At 43.9% G+C, this 23,887-nt stretch overlaps 1 protein-coding gene across 6 annotated transcripts in view; it reads right to left on the bottom strand.

Annotated features, from left to right (window-relative positions):
- Positions 1-23,887, bottom strand: part of TPK1 (thiamin pyrophosphokinase 1) — a 763,520-nt gene that overhangs the window by 456,096 nt on the left and 283,537 nt on the right. For all 6 annotated transcript variants that reach the window (XM_068234504.1, XM_068234503.1, XM_068234506.1 and 3 more), the window contains one exon: positions 5,168-5,240. In XM_068234504.1, coding sequence (XP_068090605.1) covers positions 5,168-5,240 — 73 coding nt within the window. The remainder of the gene's footprint in view (positions 1-5,167; positions 5,241-23,887) is intronic.

Below are 23,887 nucleotides of genomic sequence, written 5' to 3'. Positions count from 1 at the left end.
GCTACTGCCCTATTATTTATATGAACAGCTGTATCCCAGCATCAAACTTGTACCTAAAGATAGACACTAATCTGTTATTCAAAGAATCATTGCTAGTTAGAGCTATAAGAAAAATAAGGAAAATACATATAGAGGCAGGCAGGCCACCAGCATGTACGCTTACACATTAATCAAGATAGACTGCATAGTCGTTATCAGCGTTAAGACTACCAGGAATAAAGGTTCCCAGACAATAGACATCACCCTTCCTTTTAATTCTACAGATCGTGAGCAGACCTTTTACCTAAGACCCATCAAAACAACCCCCATGTATCCGCTTATAAAGTTCAGCAACAGGACACAATTTGTACTGACTATAGAGTTCATATGCTCCAAAATGTGTACTTCTAATGGCCTTTTCGTTGTTCCAACATACCTTAAATTGCAGGGGCATGTAATCGTGTAGACCACACCTGTTATCACTCAATGAATAAAGTCATTAGGTTCTTTGCTCTCCTAGCTGTTAAGGAGGGACTGGTTCCCACTATAGTGGCAATTTCAGGTGATGCAGTTAGTACATGCCAGTGTCTCCCTAGTAACTAGTAGTAGTCTCTGAGATTGAACCAATGGCTTTTAAATTTCATTACTATCTTTTCAACTGACTCTGGATTGTAAATTGACATTTTTTGGCTCCAACAGCGATCAACGATTCCTAATGGCAATTTCAGGTGATGCAGTAAGTTCATGCCAGTGTCTCCCTACTAGCTCTCTAAGACTGTCCCAAATGGCTGCCAAATCCTGTTACTACATTTTCAATAGACTCTGGATTCTAAATTGAAATTTTTTGGCTCTAATAGAGATTGTCGATCCCTACTTTTGGCTCTCCTCAGACTTTGGCTCTCCTTAATGTTCTTTGGGAAAAACCTTTTTGGCGTAGCCATCTCTTACCAAAATCCTCAGGTCCAAGAAGGTAATCTTCTCTGCTGTAGATACAGGTCAATTTGCTGTTAAGCTTATTAGTATTCAAGGCCAAGATGAATCTGTCAAGTTCCTCCTTATTCCTCCTCCACGCTACCAGCACATCATCGATATACCTGACCCGCATACGGATTTTAACGCTGCCGGTGAGATGGGCACAGGATGAGCCCAACGACGGTTCACCCAGCTGCCGTTCAAAACTCTAGTAGCGTTAAATATTATTCCCCCTCCAAGTCGGAGGGAGATGTAATTCGGGGTCTGGTGATCGCTGGATCCCCATATTACCCTAACGTGGGTTGCATAGAGCAACACTAGATCAATGTCGGCGCTTTGCTTCAGTGCTTGTCGCTGAGCGCCAAAATGACCTGTTTTGACCTTATCCAGAGAGCGACATGGCACCGGAAATCATGTCGTACATATACATACTGTCGCTCCCACAAACCAAGATACAGAAAGGCGTATGTGGGCAAACACGCTGCTGATATCCAGCACCACCTGATGTAGAACCTCCCATTGAAGCAGAAATAATTCTGGACCAGAAGCAATTCCATTAGCCCACCGATGAATTTATTGCTATCATCCAGCAGGGCATATTCTGTGTAACATATGTATAATTGCAGCAAACCAAGCAAAGCAGTTGAGGTGTGAAGGAATGCAATACATTTTACTTCCTGCTTTGTGCAGAGTTATGAACCAATGAGAGAAGTAGAGAGATGAGGATTGTGGGTACCTTTAACAAGTTCCCATAAATGATAGATCTCAAGGTTAGAGTTTAGTGTCATTTAAGTAGTTAAAAGAAATTCAGTCTTGCATTGACTCACATTTTTATTGCTTTGAAAAATAGGACTTGCTGATCTTTTGCTTTTGCAGTGTTCATGTGACATACCTAGAATATGTAAGCAACCAGTGGAATCAGACTTCAGTTAGAATACCTGATCTTGTGTTCTTATTCAGAGTCAGTGGATCAAAAACATAAGAAACTGAATATATGCATAACAGCTGGGCAAAGTCAATATTGGTGGCAGCCTTCATATTCCTCTAAGTATAAGTCACCTCTAGGGATAGTGTTAGGTGAATAAATCTGACCGAACTGACAGGTTTTGGACTAGTCCAACTCCTTGTAGAGGATTCCAAAACCTGTCAGTTCTGTCAGGTGTTAACTGCTTAATTTTTTCCCTGTAGGGGTGTTTTAAAGATTGGGTTCCACAGCTCCCAAAGGTTAATATACCTTGAATAACTGCATTTTAGCATTTAATACAGAGTTCATGCTATGTATATAGAGTGGGGTATAGTACTGCATTACAGAATAATACAAATGATCTCCGTGCTATTATAGTAATCGGAGGAGTAAATGCAAGCAATAAGAAATGCTAGGCTGACTTGAGTTTTTAGTCCGACAATCAAATACAAGGGCCCAATATCCCACAAACAATCGGTCAACAATCTTGATCCAGCTATACAGTAGATGGGGCTGTGGGTATGGTAAAAAAAAAAAAAAAAAAAAAAAACAACCATGAAGACAAACTAAGAGATACACACCTCTATAGCATTATATTATTATTATTGTTGTTATTATTGATTTATAAAGCGCCAACATATTCCGTGGCGTTGTACAAAGTAAGAAACAAACATGGGGTACATAATAATACAGACAATGGTGTACACCAGGGGGTGGCACCAGGGGGGTGCTTTGGGTGCTGAAGCACCCCCTAAAATTCTTCAAGCACCCCTAAAGCACCTTCCAGCGTGAACTGACTTTTGGTGCCTAATAGACGCCGTGTCAGTTCACCGGCAGTAGCAGCCCGCAGCTCTGGCAGCGGCAGAGCAGGGCTACAGTAAAATGGCGTCCGAAGCACTGCTCTGGAGACAGAGTCTGCAGTGCAGGGCTTCAGGCGCCATTTTCCCGTAGCCGTGCTCTCAGCGCGGGAGTTTCAGTTGCTGGCTGCAGAGGATCGTGGGAGCTGCGCGCCGGACGGACCCCGGAACAGGAGGTCTTCAGCAGACAGCAAGTGAGTAAATGTTTTTTTTTATTATTTATTAACAGGTGTATTTTCTGGGCAAGTCTGCCACACATTATTGAAGTGTTTTTTGATCAAGTCTGCCACACATGATTGAAGTGTTTTCTGATCAAGTCTGCCACACATGATTGAAATGTTTTCTTATCAAGTCTGCCACATATGATTGAAGTGTTTTCTGATCAAGTCTGCCACACGATTGAAGTGTTTTTCTGATCAAGTCTGCCGACGTGATTGATCGTATTTTCTGGTCAAATCTGCAGACACGGTTGAACATATTTTCTGGTCCAATCTGCCGACGTGATTGAACGTATTTTCTGGGCAAATCTGACGATGTGATTGAATGTATTTTCTGGTCAAATCTGCCGACGTGATTAAACGTATTTTCTGGTCAAATCTGCCGATGTGATTTTACGTATTTTCTGGTCCAATCTGCCACATGGTTGAACGTATTTTCTGGGAAAATCTGCCGACATGATTGAACATATTTTCTGGGCAAATCTGCTCACATTACGTGTATTTTCTTGAGAAAACCTGCACAATTATGTGAATTTTCTGGGTAATGGGTCACCAAAACTTGGGCCCACTGTCTTTGCATTGCACTTTTAAAGGGAACCCGAGGTGAGAATAATATTGAGGCTGCCATATTTATCTCCTTTTAAGCAATACCAGTTGCCTGGCTGCTGTGCTGGTCCTCTGCCTCTAATTCTTTCAACCATAGACCCTGAATAAGCATGCAGCAGGTCAGGGGTTTCTGACAATATTGTCAGAACTGACAAGATTAGCTGCATGCTTGTTTCTGGTGTAATTCAGTTCACTACTGCAACCAAATAGATTAGCAGGGCTGCCAGGCAACTAGTATTGTTCAAAAGGAAATAAATATGGCAGCCTCCATATCACTCTCACCTCGGGTTCACTTTAGATTACATTTAGCCCCGCCCTCATCCGGTCATGACCACGCCCATTTTTTACTTCACGCGCCGCGGGTCATCAGCTACCCCAGAAGTTGGTCCAGCACATGCATAGCACCCCCCCCCCCCCCCCAAAAAAAAAATCTTGGAGCCGCCACTGGTGTACACTAATATACAAGATACATAATTAGTGACAAAATACAAGAATGATGCAAAATACAGAATAAAAAATACAGTATTGGTAATGACAGTGATAAAAGTAACATGATAAATAAAATGTATAATGATTTCCAAGACACAAAAGGGGGAGAAAGCACTGCCCTTGTGAGCATACAATCTTACAATCTAATATGTTTATAAAACATTTTCACCGCACAGATAAAATATATGGGTAACTCTTGGCCAAAGTATTGGGGCTGTGTGTGCCAATGGAAGAACTGTTCAGATGGAACAGCCATGGCCAGAACTCTAGACAAACTGCACACTGCCCTTAGCAGGACACCACCTCCACCAACGCACTCGGAGTAACGTCACTACATCACACTGGGCACGGCTGTTCCATCTGGACGGTTCTTCAATTGGCATGCACAGCCCCAATACTTCCACTGTGAGTAAAGTATATATTTTATGTGTGTGGTGAGACATTTTAATAAACATAATACGCTACAGAGGTGCGCATCTCTCTGCTTATGCTAGGAGTATTAGGCAGTGGCGTAGCTAAGGAGCTTTGGGCCCCAGTGCAAGTTGCTCCCCCCTCCAAGTACTCTATACATAACAATGAATACAACACAAAAAGATCTACAGTACCAAAGACAACCACAGTGTCAGAGGGGCAAAGAAGGGTATGGGGAGCAGTTTGTTAATGATTACCACTACTCAAAGCATCTATGGAAGTGATTATTATCAGCACGGGACCTATAAAGAGCTAACACTGCGGATGAGGAAGAGCCCGCGGGCCTCTCTGACCCAAAGGCCCAGGTGTAGTCGGAACCGCTGCATACCCTATTACTATGCCACTGGCATTAGATAAGTCTATTTTTAACACTGAATCTCAAGCAACCAGAAACCACACTTTGTTGCCGGATAACCGAGACTCTGCTGTATATCTGTTTTATTTGTAAATGTTCATTTGGACTTCTAAATTTTTTATGTGTAAAGACAAAGAAAAAAAACACAAACTGTAAAGTGAATTTATGTGGATACAGAAAATATTGTCAATGAAATATAAAGTATGTGGCTGCACTATGGGGCTGCTTTGGATTCTTATAAGAAAACCTATCGTACCTTTTTCTCATAGAATTCCTTCACTGGAGGCTGTATAGAATCAAAGTCACCACTGATGAAATCTGGCAAATATCTTAAAAAGAGAGATACATTATGCATTAATGTTTTCGTTTTTTAACGCACCATTCTTTTAAATTATTCACAATGTGTATTTTATGCAGCTAGTTTCAGCTAGATACAGAGGCTCTTCAGGACCCATCAGTCACAGAAGCAAAACTTTTCACTCTAAGATAAATAAAACTTACCTGGTTTTACACTGGAAACCATTACAAAATACATTAACTACTATGTGGCATAAAAGATAAAGAACGGACAAAAAGAATAAAGCTAATGGCGCTGAATGAAAAATATTTTTGGGTTTGTGATCTATTCCACACTACTACTACTCCCTATGTGCAAGAAGAAGAAAAAATAATAATTGCCACCAACAGCAAGAATAATCATCATCATCATCATAATAGTAATCATCATTACCGCATGCACACATTTATCATCGCCAAAAAGAGCATTTCTCTAAGGATATTCTTTTTGTGTTATCTTTTCTGGCTCCACCCCAATGTCACCCTTTGTGGTTACATATTCTTATGTTTTCATACCTTTAGAAGTATAACCTAAGAGGTTTATTCCATGAATCCCTATATGCTGCCTGCTGTGGCTCAGGCCGGTTTTACACTGTAAATTGGGGTCAGCGGTGCACTGCAGCGAACCCACCGCACCGCCAAAAACAGGCTTTCAGAAAATACTGCGTTACTATGTGGTATTCCCTTTCAGGCATCCAGCCAAAAAGGAAGTGATGAGCTTGCGGTCATTTCCTGTTTTTGAAATACGGAAGTGCACAGAAGCCTATTGTGAAAAATTGCTTTGGCCTCTTTCACATTAGAGCTCATTTTCAGCATTTTAACGCAAAGTCAATACTTTGCGTTAACCAAGGTAAAATGCAAGTCCATAGACTTTCCTTTTACCTTTCACACCCGACGCTGCGTTTCGGTGCGTTGCGGTCCGATACACCCGGGAGCTTTTAATTGTTGCAATGTGGCATTTTCCTGTCAGGTGAATTAATAACTACCAGAAAATAGTAGTGCAAACTGTGCTTCAGTCCTAACGCGCACTTATCCTATGGTGGAGCGCTGTAGCAAAGAACCACCCAGAGTTCAAACTATCATCCAATCCACTCTACTAGCACTCTGTGTTCAGATTGCAGCAATCATCAACGGTTGCTTGCCTCTTCACTCACATAAACGCCTATTCCTTTTCACAAACAGACCATCAGGGGGCGCTGTATGGCTGATATTGTGTTGAAACCCCTCCCACAAGAAACAAGAAAAGTACGTACTCTTGGCAGTTTCCTGTCTGTGAACCTTGCTGCATTGTGGGAAATACCAGTATACAGCTTTTTCCAACTGCCAAAAACGCATGCAGCAGCTACATCACCTGCCAACAGTAAAAATGTCACCATGTAATAAGTGTCAGAATGTAAATCAGGGATTTAAAAGATTTTACAATGGACTAACACTGACTAAGTAATTTATACATAATTATAAAAATGAAGCACTTTTTTTATTACATTATTTTCACTGGAGTTCCTCTTTAAATACAAACAGTCAAGAGGAAACGCATCAGAGTGCAGGCTGTATATGTCACTTAAACTCCACCTGTGTATATTCAAACACACACTAGATAACTCAAGGAGTGTGAAACCGATAGCTTGGTGATGGTGGTTTGTTTCACACTCCTTGAGTTATCTAGTGTGTGTTTTGGATATACACCGGTGGAGTTTAAGTGATATATACAGCCTGCATTATGATGCATTTCCTCTTGACTGTTTATATTTAAAGGCGTTTATTTGAGTGAAGAGGCACGCAACCGTTGATTGCTGCAATCTGAACACAGAGCGCTAGTAGAGTGGATTGGAATTAATAACTACCGCCGCTGATTATGTCGCACTGCAACATCCCGACAACACGCTGCAGGCTATTCAACGCGTGCAGGAGAACGGCTCCGCACGTTTTGTTAGATGTGAAAAAGACCTTATTCACGTCATTTTTTAAAAGACATGTGTCACCATAGACTTACATGACTTCTGGTCCGACGCAGATCGACGCAGGTTCGTGCAGTAATGTAGTTTTGAAAGCGAGGCAGAGTGAGGACTTCCAGTGCACCGTGACGCGGGTAATGTGTTTTTCCCCATAGGCTCTGATTGCCCCGCGGTAGCAATGCAGCAATTTGCCGCTCCGCCACTGTGTGAAAGGGCCCTCAGTCTCTTCTACTATAACAGCAATCCTTTCAGATACTGGTTTATGTTTTTTAAGTGTATCTCTAAGGAAGCAGAAAACTACTTGCACAGAGTATATGAGCCAGTCTGATTTTTCAGTACCAAGAGGATCTATACAGGCAATGTTTTTCAAGGGAAAAAAAAAACTTCCAACCAAGGAAAAGCCATTATGTACAGGATCTTTTAAAAAAATTAGCATATTGTGATAAAGTTCATTATTTTCTGTAATATACTGATAAACATTAGACTTTCATATATTTTAGATTTATTACACACAACTTAAGTAGTTCAAGCCTTTTATTGTTTTTCTTATTGATGATTTTGGCATACAGCTCATGAAATCTCAAAAAATTAGCATATTTCATCTGACCAATAAAAGAAAAGTGTTTTTAAAACAAAAAAAGTAAACCATCAAATAATTATGTTCAGTATGCACTCAATACTTTGTTGGGAATCCATGCTTCAATGCGGCGTTGCATAGAGGCAATCAGCCTGTGGCACTGCTCAGGTGTTATGGAGGCCCAGGATGATTCGATAGCGGCCTTAAGCTCATCCAGAGTGTTGGGTCTTGCGTCTCTCAACTTTCTCTTCACAATATCCCACAGATTCTCTATGGGGTTCAGGTCAGGAGAGTTGGCAGGCCAATTGAGCACAGTAATACCATGGTCAGTAAACCATTTACCAGTGGTTTTGGCACTGTGAGCAGGTGCCTGGTCGTGCTGAAAAACGAAATCTTCATCTCCATAAAGCTTTTCAGCAGATGGAAGCATTAACCCACTTTTGAACCAGAAACAGCGGCAGAAGCGCATGACCTGGGCTACAGAGAAGCAGCACTGGACTGTTGCTCAGTGGTCCAAAGTACTTTTTTTCGGATGAAAGCAACTTTTACATGTCATTCGGAAATCAAGGTGCCAGAGTCCGGAGGAAGACTGGGGAGAGGGAAATGCCAAAATGCCTGAAGTCCAGTGTCAAGTACCCGCAGTCAGTGATCTGGGGTGCCAGTGGTCTGGGGTGCCATGTCAGCTGCTGGTGTTGGTCCACTGTGTTTTATCAAGGGCAGGGTCAATGCAGCTAGCTATCAGGAGATTTTGGAGCACTTCATGCTTCCATCTGCTGAAAAGCTTTATGGAGATGAAGATTACATTTTTTCAGCACGACCTGGCACCTGCTCACAGTGCCAAAACCACTGGTAAATGGTTTACTGACCACGGTATTACTGTGCTCAATTGGCCTGCCAACTCTCTTGACCTGAACCCCATAGAGAATCTGTGGAATATTGTGAAGAAAAAGTTGAGAGACGCAAGACCCAACACTCTGGATGAGCTTAACCACCCTGGCGTTCTATTTCCCCAGGATTTCCGTGCAAAAAGTGGTTCAATTAATTTCCAATAATTTTCAACCAATTTTTTTTTGCAATAATTTTTTTTTATATTGAATTCAATACAGGTTATTGTATTGAATTCAATTTAAAAAAAAGTGTTTGCTGTGAGATTTTGATGATGCTGTGTGACACTGGTGCCATTAACGCCGATCGACGGGGGACATGTGATCGCCAAGGGAGAAGCAAAATCCGCCAAGGGACATGTAAGAAGGCACTGGGGAAGCTATCAGAGGTACGCGACGAGGGATCAGCATGCCAATGGTGAGTATAAGACCCAGATGTATTAGCCAGATGTGCAGCCAGGTATAGTTAGCCAGAAGTGCAGCCAGGTGTAGTTAGCCAGATGTGCAGCCAGGTATAGTTAGTAAGATGTATTAGCCAGGAATAGTTAGCCAGATGTTTTGCCAGGTATATAGGGAGCAAGATGTTTGCCAGGTGTATAGGAGACAGATGTGCAGCCAGGTGTATAGGAGACAGATGTGCAGCCAGGTGTATAGGAGACAGATGTGCAGCCAGGTGTATAGGAGACAGATGTGCAGCCAGGTCTAGGGAGTCATATGTATAGGGAGCCAGGTTTGCGGGTGCCCCCCCCCCCCATGCTGTGGCCGGGTGTCCCTTCTGTGGGGGGGGGGGGTCCCCTTCTGTGCTGGCTGGTAGTGGCCGGCGGGGATCCCCTCTGTGGGAGGGGGGAATCCCCATACTGTGCGTGCGGGTGGCCCTTCTGTGTGTGCGGGGGGAGGCGGGTACCCCCTTCTATGGGGGCTAGCCGTGGTCGGTCGGGGACACCCCCTTCTGTGGTGGGGAGGAGGTGGGTGTCCCCATCTATGCGGGCTGTGGGTGGCCTCTCCCTCCTCTTCCCCCCCATCCCTCCCTCCGGATCCCCCGTGCCCCCCCATCCCGTGTCTCCCCCCGTTAGAAGCCCTGATCTACTCACCTGAGAGCTTTCTCCTGCGGCGGAAGCGGCGCGCCTCCTCCTCCATCGCGAAGTCTCGTGTTCTCTGTAATTACAGTACGCGGCTTGGTGACATCACCAAGCCGCGTACTGTAATTACACAGACCGGGACTTCGGCGATGGAGGAGGAGGGTGTCCATCGCGGCCGGCGCAGGAGAAAGCCCTCAGGTGAGTAAAGCAGGGCTTCTGACAGGGGGGAGACATGGGATGGGGGGGGGGCACGGGGGACAGAGAGGGAGGGATGGGGGAAGAGGAGGGAGAGGCCACCCACAGCTCGCATAGAAGGGGACACCCCCCCCCCCCCCCCGCACAGAAGGGGGTGTCCCTGACCGGCCAAGACCAGCCCCATAGAAGGGGATACCCCCCCCCCCGCACACACAAAAGGGTCACCCGCACGCACAGTACGGGGATCCCCCCCCCCCCCGCCACAGAGAGGATCCCCGCACCAGCCACCCACCGGCACAGAAGGGGAATCCCTGCACAGCCCCACACATTCTCTGCCCCGCCGGCTGCACAGGGATTCCCAGGGTGGCGGGATGCTAGTTCTGTATGCTGTGGGTAGCACAGATCGCTACCCACGGCGTGCTGACAGGCATCCAGCCATCCTGGGGAATCCCTCTGATGAGGGAAAAGTGCAGCCGGCGGGGCAGAGAAACAAGAAATCTCCCTGGCGGTATTGACGAGCTCAGCTCGTCCATACCGCTTTCAGCAAGTTTTTTCCTGGACGAGCTGAGCTCGTCAATACCGCCAGGGTGGTTAAGGCCACTATCGAAGCATCCTGGGCCTCCATAACACCTGAGCAGTGCCACAGGCTGATTGCCTCCATGCCACGCCCCATTGAAGCAGCCATTTCTGCAAAAGGATTCCCGTCCAAGTATTGAGTGCATAACTTAACATAATTATTTGAAGGTTGATTTTTTTGTTTTAAAAACACTTTTCTTTTATTGGTCGGATGAAATATGCTAATTTTTTTGAGATAGGAATTTTGGGTTTTCATGAGCTGTATGCCAAAATCATCAATAAGAAAAACAATAAAAGGCTTGAACTACTTCAGTTGTGTGTAATGAATCTAAAATATATGAAAGTCTAATGTTTATTAGTATATTACAGAAAATAATGAACTTTATCACAATAAGCTAATTTTTTGAGAAGATCCTGTATGTGACCTATTATAGTTATTATCGGTTTATATATTGTCATCTCCTGCAGTGCAGTAATGACTAAGCTATAAATGTGGGTGGTTAACACAAGTACATAATTCATACATAATGCAAATACACACAGATACATAAAGGACAAATATATACAAATACAAACTGTTGCAGCTGGACATTTGTTTAAAAATATTGTATAGCTTTGACATTTTCCATGGCAATTCACATCATTAAAGGGAATCTGAAGTGAAAATAAACTTCTGATATAATGAATTGCATGTGTGGTACAGCTAAGAAATAGAACATTAGTAGCAAAGAGTCTCTAATTGTTTCCAGTAGAGGAAGAGTTAAGAAACTTCACTTGCTATGAATGCAAAAGAGCTTCTTTAAGCTCTCTAAGCCAACTTGGGTGGGCTACAGTGTTGTTTTCTGAAGCACTTACACATCAAAGAAACAGCGAGAGGCACCTATAGATAAGGTTTTACTGCAGGTAAGTTCAAGGGGTCACTAGCTCTGCGCTGTTTCATAGTTTAAAATACACAGTGAGGTTTGTCAATTGCATAAATGACAGAATGATACAATAAAAAAGCTATATAACTAAAAATATTTTTTCTTTTTTAATTTTTTGCTTCTAGTGTTCTATTAACCTCCTGAGCGGTATGGACGAGCTCAGCTCGTCCATCACCGCCGGAGGCTGCCGCTCAGGCCCTGCTGGGCCGATTTGCTTCAAATAAAAAGCAGCACACGCAGCCGGCACTTTGCCAGCCGCGTGTGCTGCCTGATCGCCGCCACTCTGCGGCGATCTGCCGCGAGCAGCCGCGAAAGAGGGTCCCCCCAGCCGCCCGAGCCCTGCGCAGGCTGGATCGGAGGCGGCTGACGTCAGGACGTCGGCTGACGTCAGGACGTCGGCTGACGTCCATGACGTCTCTCCGCTCATCGCCATGGCGACGAGGAAAGCCAAACAAGGAAGGCTGCTCATTGCGGCCTTCCTTGTTTGTTCTGGGCGCCGGAGGCGATCGGAAGAACGCCTCCGGAGCGCCCTCTAGTGGGCTTTCATGCAGCCAACTTTCAGTTGGCTGCATGAAATAGTTTTTTTTTAATTGAAAAAAAACCCTCCCGCAGCCTCCCTGGCGATCTCAATAGAACGCCGGGGAGGTTAATTATCTGAACTCCACATACAATTCATTATATCAGAAGCTCTTTTTTCGCTTCTGTGTCACTTTAAAATAATGATATGAAAAACAAGACATTTAAAGCTAGTTATTACTAATTTCACTGCTCCAAACCAGTTACTGACAGGGAACAGTACACCTCTGCATTTGCGCAGTAGTGAGTTTCAGGTACTGCACATGCACAGAACGATCCCAGCCCACAGGAGTGTGATTAGGAGGCGTGTGGCTGGCCAGCTTAGCGTGGGTCGCTGCTGCTGATCGGAGGGATTTGGACTGGCGGAGTGGACACAGGCAGACTCCAGGAGGATGCAAGAAGCCCCAGGTAAGTTAAAATCATTTTTTAAAGTTAACTTAAGATTTCCTTTAAAGCGGTTTAAAACCCTGACATAATATTAAATAAAAACATGTTTTCCTACTTTTCATATGCCATACGGTTATCATATTTGCATTTGTGCATAAGTATTATTATTCATTTAGAAATTATACATTCCCAAAAGTACAGATTTTTGCTTTGTGAGCTGACTTAGCATTTTATTAATAACTGGTTTTATTCATTATGTATTAAATTCAGAACTGCTTTGAGTCTCTGTCTGTGTCCAGCAGCTACTCCACAGTCAGAGAATGTGTCACAATCCTCACTTGATACATTTAAGTAAACACAAGATAACATTATCTACAACTTCAGTCCACATTTCACTGCACTGAACTTTCAAGTTCTGTGTGTAACCCTTTGAATGCTGGTCTAGTAAAAAAAAATGCTGGTTGTATATAATATGCTGTAAATATTTTTTTAGAGCAAATAAGAAATGCTGGGTTATATTCCGCTTCAAGTGTACCATTTTCTAGTCCTCATTTGAACCTTAATTGGATTTGTGCAAAGTTCTGGTGTGAGAATTGTACTTCCTGCAGAGCAAGGAAATCATTGAAACTCAAATTTTCAGTTCTTCCCTAAAACACTAGTAGTAAGACTGTTGGAGACTGTAATGTTTGTTGCTTTTTAAAACCAAATTATCTAGTGGTCGTATGGATTGTCTGGATCAGATGTTTCTGAACTGCAACAAGCATGCAGAAAGAAAAGTCATCCATGACAGAATACCTCATCATTCTAGGTCAGTGGTCCAGAAGGTTTTACTTAGAGGATCAGCACAACATGCACATAAGGTTCATTCTTAAAAATAAGTCAGCAATATAGCTTGTGAACTTTTTGTTTAGCACTAGTGAGCCAACAATTGGTATGACAAGGCAATATCATAATTAATTGTTTGCATGTTTCCACATTTTTGCTGCACTGTTAAACACAGCCTAATGCAGCATAACACCTTTGACGTTGATGTGCCCTAAATGATTTCGTGACAAGATGCAATGTTCTACTGCTGTAGTGTCGTTATTCAGAGCTAAAGCTAAGAAGTCATTTCCCATTCAATACTGATGGAAGATTACAACATGAATACAGCAGAGGTCCTTACATACGCAATGCCTGTTACTACTTTCCATTCAGCTAATCAATTTGCGAAACACATGTTGCTGCCAAAATATCAGCTACTTAAAATCACAAATCCCACTAGTCATACTACTTTGCATTTCAAGGATGCAATAAGAGGCTTGTGAGCATGATAGACTGTTTTGTGCTCACAATATAAAAGACCTGGCTTCAATTAACAGCTGCCTATAGGGCTGAACTTGCCTGATTTTCATGATGGAAAATTGCAGGTTGTGCATCTTTCAATTACAGAGAATTGTCAGATGAGCCACATAGTCTGATTACTGAATCCATTAAACAACAGACTCATTTCAAGTCATTGTTATATAGACATTTCACACAATAAATGTAAAAATTAGTTAATGGAAACGGACACAGGCTGCTGAAAGCACATAATTCTGTTGCTGATTTAGCTCAAATTTAATTTATTTAGCTGAATAATATAAAATCTATACAGGTCTCTTCTTTATTGGACCTAACCATGGTGTCTGTACTAGACTGAACACAAAACAGAAGGAAATGCAGAAAAAATGCTGCATTCTTAAAAAGAGGTTATTTACAACTGCTCGCTTTAACGAGAAACTCCGACCAAGAATTGAACTTTATCCCAATCAGTAGCTGATACCCCCTTTTACATGAGAAATCTATTCCTTTTCACAAACAGACCATCAGGGGGTGCTGTATGACTGATATTGTGGTGAAACCCCTCCCACAAGAAGCTCTGAGGACCTTGGTACTCCTGGCAGTTTCGTGTCTGTGAACCTTGGTGCATTGTGGGAAATAGCTGTTTACAGCTGTTTCCAACTGCCAAAAAAGCATGCATCAGCTACATCACCTGCCAACAGTAAAAATGTCACCATGTGATAAATGTCAGAATGTAAATCAGGGATTTAAAAGATTTTACAATGGGCAAACACTGACTAAATCATTTATAAATTATTGAAAAAATAAAACTTTTTTTATTACATTATTTTCACTGGAGTTCCTCTTTAAGCACATATTCTAACACCATCAAATACAATGGACCTTATTCAATGAACTTTTTCTCTTTAGTTTATCCTAGGAGATACATTTACAATTTCTTTTCATAATACTGTCAAATTCTTTTCAGCACTTTGTAATTGAAAACTGCTAAAAAGTAGGTGAAAAATGTACTGTCAAAATTATTTTGAGTATATTCTTGCTTGCTGGTGGTTCAAAAGGCATTTTATTGACACGTTTAAAAATATCACCTAAGAGAAAACACAGGGGAAAAAGTTAATTGCATATGTGCCAAGGTCTGAAAATATCACCTAGGAGAAAAAGCATATGGCTGTTATTCAATTCACTTTTTCTCCCAAATTTTCTCAGAGTATACTTTTTAATCTTCTGTTTCAAATAACTTTGCAGCATTCTGCAACTGAAAAAGTAACAAAAAGTATGTGAAAATGTACTATGAAAATACATATATGGCTTGATTCACAAAGCTGTGCTAACTGTTAGAACGCTGGTGAAAAGCCCATTATCAAAAATAAACTTGTGCGCAAAGTTTTGCGCGTAAAGTTTTACGCGTGCAGAGTTTACGCACACAACGCCATTAAACCCTATGCGACGTTTTGCGCGCACCAGACTTTGCGTGCGCAAAACCTTGCGTGCAAAAGTTTGCGCGCGAGCTTTTTCCTCAAAGCGGTGCTAACCTACTTAATGCAATGCTTACCACGACCCCAAAAGTTCTTTAGGTGTGCTAACTAGGTTAGCACCGCTTTGTGAATCATGCCCATAGTATTTTCCTGCTTGCTGGTGGCTTAAAAGGCATGACTATGGGCCAATGGGTGGAACCTTTTTATACAGTGGTATAAAGGTATGAATTACATAGCTGCACTTACAGTTCTTCACAGGTATAATTACTTATGTTTGCATGTGTGCTGGATACAGATGAACAGAAGTAATATTTTAGTTGGTGGGGAAGGTGAGGTCAGTTCTCTTTCACAGGCGAGGCTGAAGGCGTTAAATCCACCACCTGTTAGCTACTTCCCTGCCCCAACAAGGGTAAGCAATCAAAGAAAACACAACAAAAATGCTGGGGACATAGGACTCACTCTATACTAGCTAGGGTATGGCTTCCTATTGACTTTGGATACTGTCTGTAACATGCCCCAGCTGCCTAGGGGGCTTTCTTCACCTTGGCCTCATTTTCTCCTACTCTGCCTGCTGTGACAACTGAAAAAAACTAATTGCTGCTCCTATCCTTATTACCTGGTGATGACAGCCAAGGCCTTATCTAACTTCAACTCCCTCCTACTTTGGTAATCGAAAAGATGACCACACTTTAACATAAGTGGCACCTTCACCTTTTGAGCCACAGAGAGGTGCCACTTTACCTTCCTAGGCCTAGCTCCTTTACTTTAAATGGGCACTCCCAGGCCCCGCCGAGCAACAGGAGGGGTGCCAGCGCAGAAAAGGGGCGCTTGGGTACACAGTAGCGGGAAGGGGGCCCAACTCCCCTCTCTCCCTCACCTGGGGGCCCCTTTTCCGCACTCCTCCTGAATGGCGAATGGCCACTTCAGGGGCGGGCCCAGGTGAGGGAGGGGGAGTTGGGCCCCCTCTCCACCGTTGTGTGCCAGCAAGCTCCTCCTTCCAGGCTACCTATACAGGGGACACCTGTAGCTAACTACCTATACTGGGTGGGATCACCTATAACTTCCTACCTATACTGGGGACAAGACACCTATAGCTAACTACCTACAGTATACTGGGGACACCTATAACTTGCTACCTATACTGGGGACACCAATAGTTAACTACCTATCCTGGGGACATCTACAGCCAACTACCTATACTGGGGACACCTATAGCTAACTACATGCCCGTTTCTAGGGCCGTGCGGCCCGTGCCGCCGCCCTGAGCGCTGTTGGGAGGGGGGCGCTGTAATGGAGGGGGGAGTCACAGCCGCGGGGAGGGTAGCCCGACCTCTCCCTCCCTTCCTCTCCCCTGCCGCCCTCTGTGCTCCTCCCTCCGAGTGCAGAGTGAGCACGCAGGGAAGCGCTGTACACAACTACTCACCTCCCAGGTTCCGATCGCCTCTCACTCGCCGCTGGTCTTCTCCTCTCTGCATAGACGCTGATACACACGCTGCTTCCTGCAGGAAGCAGCGTGTGTATCAGCGTCTATGCAGAGTGGAGACCAGCGACGAGTGAGCGGCGATTGGAACCAGGGAGGCGAGTAGTTGTGTACAGCGCTTCCCTGCGCGCTCACTCTGCACTCGGAGGGAGGAGCACGGAGGGCGGCAGGGGAGAGGAAGGGAGGGAGAGGTCGGGCTGCCCTCCCCGCGGCTGACTCCCCCGCCATTATGGGGGGGCACCTACCTAACCTATACTGGGGGCACCTACCTAATCTAACCTATACTGGGGGGCACCTACCTAATCTAACCTATACTGGGGGGCAGCTACCTATCTAACATATACTGGGGGGCACCTACCTAATCTAGCCTATACTGGGGGGAAGCTACCTACCTAACCTATAGTGGGGGGCACCTACCTAATCTAACCTATACTGGGAGACAGCTACCTATCTAACCTATACTGGGGGGCACCTGCCTAATCTAACCTATACTGGGGGGCAGCTACCTATCTAACCTATACTGGGGGGTACCTACCTAATCTAACCTATACTGGGGGGCATCTTCCTATCTAACCTATACTGGGGGGCACCTACCTATCTAACCTATACTGGGGGCAGCTACCTATTTAACCTATAGTGGTGGCACTTACTTATCTAACCTGTATTGGGGGCAACTACCTACCTAGCTAGCCTATACAGGTGACAACTATACTGGCTACCTATATTGGAGACACCTACCTAACCTATACTGGGGCCATCTACCTATCTAACCTATGCTGGGGGCAACTATTCTGGCTACCTATATTAGAGGCACCCACCTAGCTAACCTGTACTGGGAGCACCTACCTATCTAACTTATACCGGGGGCGCCTCTCTAGCTAACCTATACTGGGGCAACTATACTGGCTACCTATACTGGAGGTACCTACCTGGCTAACCTATACCGGGGGCAACTATACTGGCTCACCTATGCCTGGCTACCTATACTGGGGGGACCTATAGCTGGCTACCTATACTGGGGTACCTATTTTTGGCTACCTATACTGGGGGGACCTATACTGAGTGCAACTAGACCTGGCTAACCTATACTGCCGGCACCCATACCTTGCTCGGGGGGGGGGGGGGGGGGGGAGGGTGTCGCAATTTTTACACCCTCGGCCTGGGTGCATTTTAGCCTAGAAACCGCACTGGCTAACTACCAATACTGGGGGTGCCTATAGCTAACTACCTATATTGGGGAGACCTATAACTTGCTACCTATACTGGGACCACCTCATATCTAACTACCTATACTGCGGACACCTAAAGCTGGCTACCTGTACTGGGGGCAACTATACTCAGGCTCTAGGTCCTTCATATGGCACTTACCTCAGGCCCTGCATACTCTAAGGCCACTCAGCATTGCTGGCAGTAGCACCCAGCAAAGCACCTGGCCCTCCCCGGCTACCTAATACTGATATATATGGACACATGGCTACTTAATTCTGTTTTCTGGGGGAACCATGGCTATTTAATTTATGTATACAGGGCCCATTTGGCTAATTAATTATTTTGATGTACCTGGCTATTTATTCCGTTCATTGTAAGGCGCTTGGCTACTTAATATTTTTATTTAGCGGCATTTGACTACTTGATGAATTATCATGAGGCATGTAACTACTTGATAATTTTATGTAAAGTTTATCTGGTCAGACCCATCTCCCTGTTTTGGACTGTCCTCAGAAGAGCTCACAATCTATTCCCTACCATAGTCTAATGTCCTACCAAATTATTTATTTATATAGCACTGTCATCTACGCAAAATTTCTGGAGTACATGTGTATGTGAGCCCAAAAAGGAAGTGTGTGTGTGAGTGTGTGTGTGTGTGTGTGTGGGGGGGGGGGGGTATGGTGGGCCCCAGGCTGAAACTTTCCTGGTGGGACCTTGGTGTCCCAGTCCGACCCTGTAAAGCAGTGGCAAAAGAACAACCAATCAGAAATTATGTTTAACAAATCAAACATTATCAGTTGCTGTAAGCCCATTTTTTGCTCCAGCTTTCTTTATGTCTACTGTACATTGATAAATAAACCCAACTGTGTTTCATACATTTAGGAAAAAGGCTTGCAGTTCAGTTTTGAAAGGGTCAAGACACACATTTTAGGAGAAAATGACCAGTAGGCACTCCCCCCAAGAACTTTGTTCCCATTCATTCATCTCTCCTCTAGGTCCCCATGCATCAATGAGATGCCTGCGTCACTTCCAAAGTAACACAGCTACGCATGACTTTCTATTTGTGTACTTATCATACGCAATAAAAAATAATGCGCAAGGACATCTTGTGGCCAAATAGTAAAAAAAACACCTACAGACATTAGGGACTAATTTTTTTATATGTATATCAAGAGGGTATATTATTATTAAATTATGGACGTAATTAGTGATGGATATTGTCACCATACATTGTACTAAGGATATAATGTAAACGTTGCAATAACTGGGACAAATGGACAAATAAAATGTGTGGCATTTATCCAGAGTTTTATGTTTTATTTCTATAATTCTATAATGGCCGAAAACTGAGAAATAATGATTTTTTTCCTAAGTTTTTCTTATTATTCCCATTAAAAATTGCATTTTGAATAAAATAATACTTAGCATAATGTACCACCCAAAGAAAGCCTAATTGGTGGCAAAGAAAACAAGGTATAGATCATTCCGTTGTGATAGGTAGTGATAAAGTTACTGTGGAATGAATAGGAGAAGCGCTGAAATGTGAAAATTCCTCTCATCCATTAGGTATAAACAACCCACGAGCTGAAGTGATTAAGGGTGAACCATTTAGAGTAGAGATCTGGCACTGTGTATATTGAGCACCCCTATCTTTCTCAGTATTTTATTACCAACCTCCTGTAATGCTGACATAACTTATAGTGAGTGTGGAGAATATTATGGTGTACAGCGATACTTGGGACACAAAGAGTAAGCACTTTCAACAGTGTGCACTACCGCCACCAGTCCATATGTGTGCACACACCTTAAACTACGTACCGTATTTTTCGGACTAAAAGACGCACTTTTTCTTCCCAAAAAGTGGGGGGGAAAAGTCAGTGCGTCTTATGGTCCGAATGTACAGAATTAGGACCACAGCAGAGCCAGCGCGAGTCCATCTTCAATTAAAGTTAATGCTGACAAGTGTTCCCCGCACAATCCCCGCAGCCAGCGCGAGTCATTGTTCAAAAGTAATGCTAACAACTGGTCCCCGCACAATCCCTGCAGCCAGCGCGAGTCCAAGTTCAAAATTAAAGCTGACAAGTGTTCCCCGTAAAATCTCCGCAGCAGCTATCCGTGCAAAGCCAGCGTGAGATTAGAATACTGATAATAGCCATTAATATACAACCCCGCTCAGTCCCCCGTGGCAGCAACACCTAATGCAGAGCGCATCAGAAGCGTTATTACCCATCTAGATGGCGCGTCCTCCATCTTCTCTTCAGTCTTCAGCCGGTGTAGTGTAACGCTATCAAACACAGCACCGGCACGCTGCAAGTCCTGTCTTCTGTTACTTCCCGGTGTAGTGCGCTCTCCCTGCCTATTGGCCGCGATACCTCTTCGGGTGGGACCAAGAAGTCCAATCACCAAGCATTGCAGGGCTGGCAGCCAATCAGGATTGAGGTATCGCGGCCAATAGGCAGGGAGAGCGCACTACACCGGGAAGTAACAGAAGACAGGACTTGCAGCGTGCCGGTGCTGTGTTTGATAGCGTTACACTACACCGGCTGAAGACTGAAGAGAAGATGGAGGACACGCCGGCTAGATGGGTAATTACGCTTCTGCTGCGCTCTGCATTAGGTGTTGCTGCCACGGGGGACTGAGCGGGGTTGTATATTAATGGCTATTATCAGTATTCTAATCTCACGCTGGCTTTGCACGGATAGCTGCTGCGGAGATTTTACGGGGAACACTTGTCAGCTTTAATTTTGAACTTGGACTCGCGCTGGCTGCAGGGATTGTGCAGGGACCAGTTGTTAGCATTACTTTTGAACAATGACTCGCGCTGGCTGCGGGGATTGTACGGGAAACACTTGTCAGCATTAACTTTGAACTTGGACTCGCGCTGGCTGAATTACAGATCGCTGCCACATGGATTGTGCCAGGGACTGGGTGTCATCTGCCGATTGCCACGGTCATGTACAGTCATGCCTTGGGAGGAAACAGGAGTAAGGGCAGCTGTGCATAAAATACAGGGTGAAGCTTTTGCTGCATCATCCTGGGCAGATCTACTCCACTCTAAGCACCTCATTGCCCCTGTTTGTACTCCACATTTGCTCAGAGTCACAGAAATAATCCCTAAGCCTGTCTATTTAGGTCTCCCTCATTCCTGAATTTGTATTCCCTTTACATCTGCACTTGTAGCTAGTGTTGCAGTCCTGCAGGGATTAGTTTTTCAGGGATTAGTGTTGCTGGTGAGGGCAGCAGGAGTTAGTGTTACTGAGTAGTGTACATTAAATAGACAGCTTGGAGGGTAAGCTTCACAAGATGCCCCTGCACCATGGATGCACCAGGTTTAGTATCTTCTTTTTTTTTTCCTGGATTTTATCCTCTAAACCTGGGTGCGTCTTATGGTCCGGAGCGTCTTATAGTCCGAAAAATACGGTAGCTGTGGCCCGTGTGCATGATACCTGTTGGCCCGCACAGAAAGCAGCCAACAGCAGCCACACAAATGCACATGGTCAGAGCTCTCCCACACCCTTTCTATCTGAGAGGTGGGGGGATCAGCAAAACCCATTGCTTTGTGATGTACATGTCCCCTAAGCAGCATTCACATACAGTAGTTGTGGGGTATCTTGTAGGAGGTTTTAGGTTTCAGTGCCCTACTTTTAACTATCAATAAAGATTGTTTCATTGACTAGTAGTATACTGACTCCATGTACATTATAGGTCTTTGCAGATATAGAATGGGCATCAATCATACAAGTAACATTTTTGCAAGGCTGCCATTAATGACAATTTCTCTGTTCCACTCTCTTCAGATTTCCTGTGAACCAGCAATATGTTTTTTATCACGTTTTTAATATGCTTTCAATATAAGGTGGCATTATCAGTGCAAGTCATGGGAGAAAGCGTGACCTAACAACTTCTTCTTTGTAGTTAGTTGTCTGTTGTCCTTATTTCCATTAGGTTTTCAGCATGGTTTTAAAGAAACTTCATTCTAATGTATTTGAAAGGCTTATTTCAGAGCCCATTGCCGCTCACTTGTCACCCATCTATAGAACGATAAATGCTGCTGTGCAGTAAATACATGAAGAAAACTTTATTACCAAGCATGGGTCAGCCCACTCCTCTATAGCCGGAACAGGAATGCAATTCTTGTTCATATAGCAGTTCAAAAATGGAAAGCCTACTTTACATCTAACTGCCATCCTTTGTCCAGTCTGTATACTAGAATGTAGAAAAAGCTATAATTGCTCAGATAGAAAAATGCTATCAAGGGAGTTTCAATTAAAAGACAACAAGCCATACATTTAATTAGAATGGTGAAAGATTTCAAAGCCTACAGTGTTTACATAAGTAAGAAGTAATCCTTATTAACCTGCAGAGAGCATAATGGGCTATCCACCAATGTCCTGTTGAATACTGATGCACTCATTTTCTCTCTACACATTTCCATTTGGGAACTATTAACTGTAATGTTCTCACATACCAGACACTTTTAAGCAATAACATTTTCCTTTTATTCACATTAACCAATTCCATACCCTTTTGGCTTACTGCAGTGAAAAGTTTTATTTGCTGTGAAATGAACAAGTAGTATTCTTGCAATAGAGCATAATATGAAAAGCCAACAACTGTTCTCTGTTGTGCTAACAAACACACAAATGGTTCACTCATTAAAGCCTATCAGTACCAATGTAGAGAATGACACTGGGACAAGTGTTACCTTCCAGAGGACTCTTCTTTGGTACTCCACCAGATTATTCTACTCTGAGCTCAAGCTACAGCAGTGCATACTTCTAATGCTCTTCCTTACACCACATACCATCATGTATCTTCTTGACCCATATGCTAGTATTAGTACTATACACTTGTTAACTTGAAGTCACAACAGTCAGCAGTTTATGCTTACAAATACCCAAACCCAACAAATCTTAGTCTTGTATGCCTGCTATCCATCACCTTGCCCTTAATTCTATGTACATGCTTCTCTTCATCACCCTCTTATCTCTGCTAATTTGTATACCTTGTACTTTTCACTCCAAACTCCACAGACCTATGCATCAGCTATTTTTCAAGCCAATCCCTTCCAATCTTATACAGCTGTTACACTTCACTGATTTTACCTCTATATCCCATGTGCCTAAGGGATATCCAACGACAATATTTTAAACTATTATTCCTGTAGCTTTTAGATTTGTGTTATTCCTTCCCTAGTATTCCAGCTTCTTTATTATACACTGGCCCTTACGTCACATTGCCAAGAGCAACAGCAAATTAAATGTGCGGGGGATCAGACACTAACTGACAACTAACCCTAACTGCCCCCGTCACTATATGAGGGAGAGCACTAGACACCAGGGAACTGTAAATCGGAAGGGAGGTAGAGAGAGGGGACCACTAGACATCAGGGAACGCTATATGAATTAGGGAGTGGAGACCACTAGGGGTGTGTGTGTGTGTGTGTGTGTGTATGGGGTGAGGGGACCACTAGGCACCTGGGAATGCTATTTGGGCTAGGGGTGAACACTAAATGGGGAAGGGGGAACAACCAGACTCCAGGGAATGCTCATGAGATAGTGAGAGGAGACCACTTGGCACCAGGAACCATTAAATGGGATGGTGGAGCGGGTCACTAGACAACAGGGAATGCTGTATGGGCTATGATGGGACAAAAACTAAAGGGATACTTATTACTGTAAACACTCTTTGTACAGGAAATTGTGATCATTCTGTGCTATTCTGTACATTTGTTCCTCCCCCTTAAAACTGATGCACAACTGATGAAAATGCACTGGACAGGACTGGAACATAACTGTACACATTTTTATATGGCATATCTGTGAACCAGCAGTGGCCAGAGAGATTAGTAAAGAGCGCACTTCTCTTGCGCAGACTGGCCACGACTGAAGGGAATAACGGAAGCCAGTACAGGAGACGGAGGATGGCAGCGTGGGAGCGATCCGTGCGCATGGGACTGGATTAAGCCCCAGATATGTATAAAACAGTTATAATCATTCTG

Source organism: Hyperolius riggenbachi, chromosome 5 (genome assembly GCF_040937935.1).
Source record: "Hyperolius riggenbachi isolate aHypRig1 chromosome 5, aHypRig1.pri, whole genome shotgun sequence".
NCBI classification, from domain to species: domain Eukaryota; kingdom Metazoa; phylum Chordata; class Amphibia; order Anura; family Hyperoliidae; genus Hyperolius; species Hyperolius riggenbachi.
The sequence above is the reverse complement of the archived record's forward strand: the minus strand, read 5'-3'. Positions and strand labels throughout refer to the sequence as shown.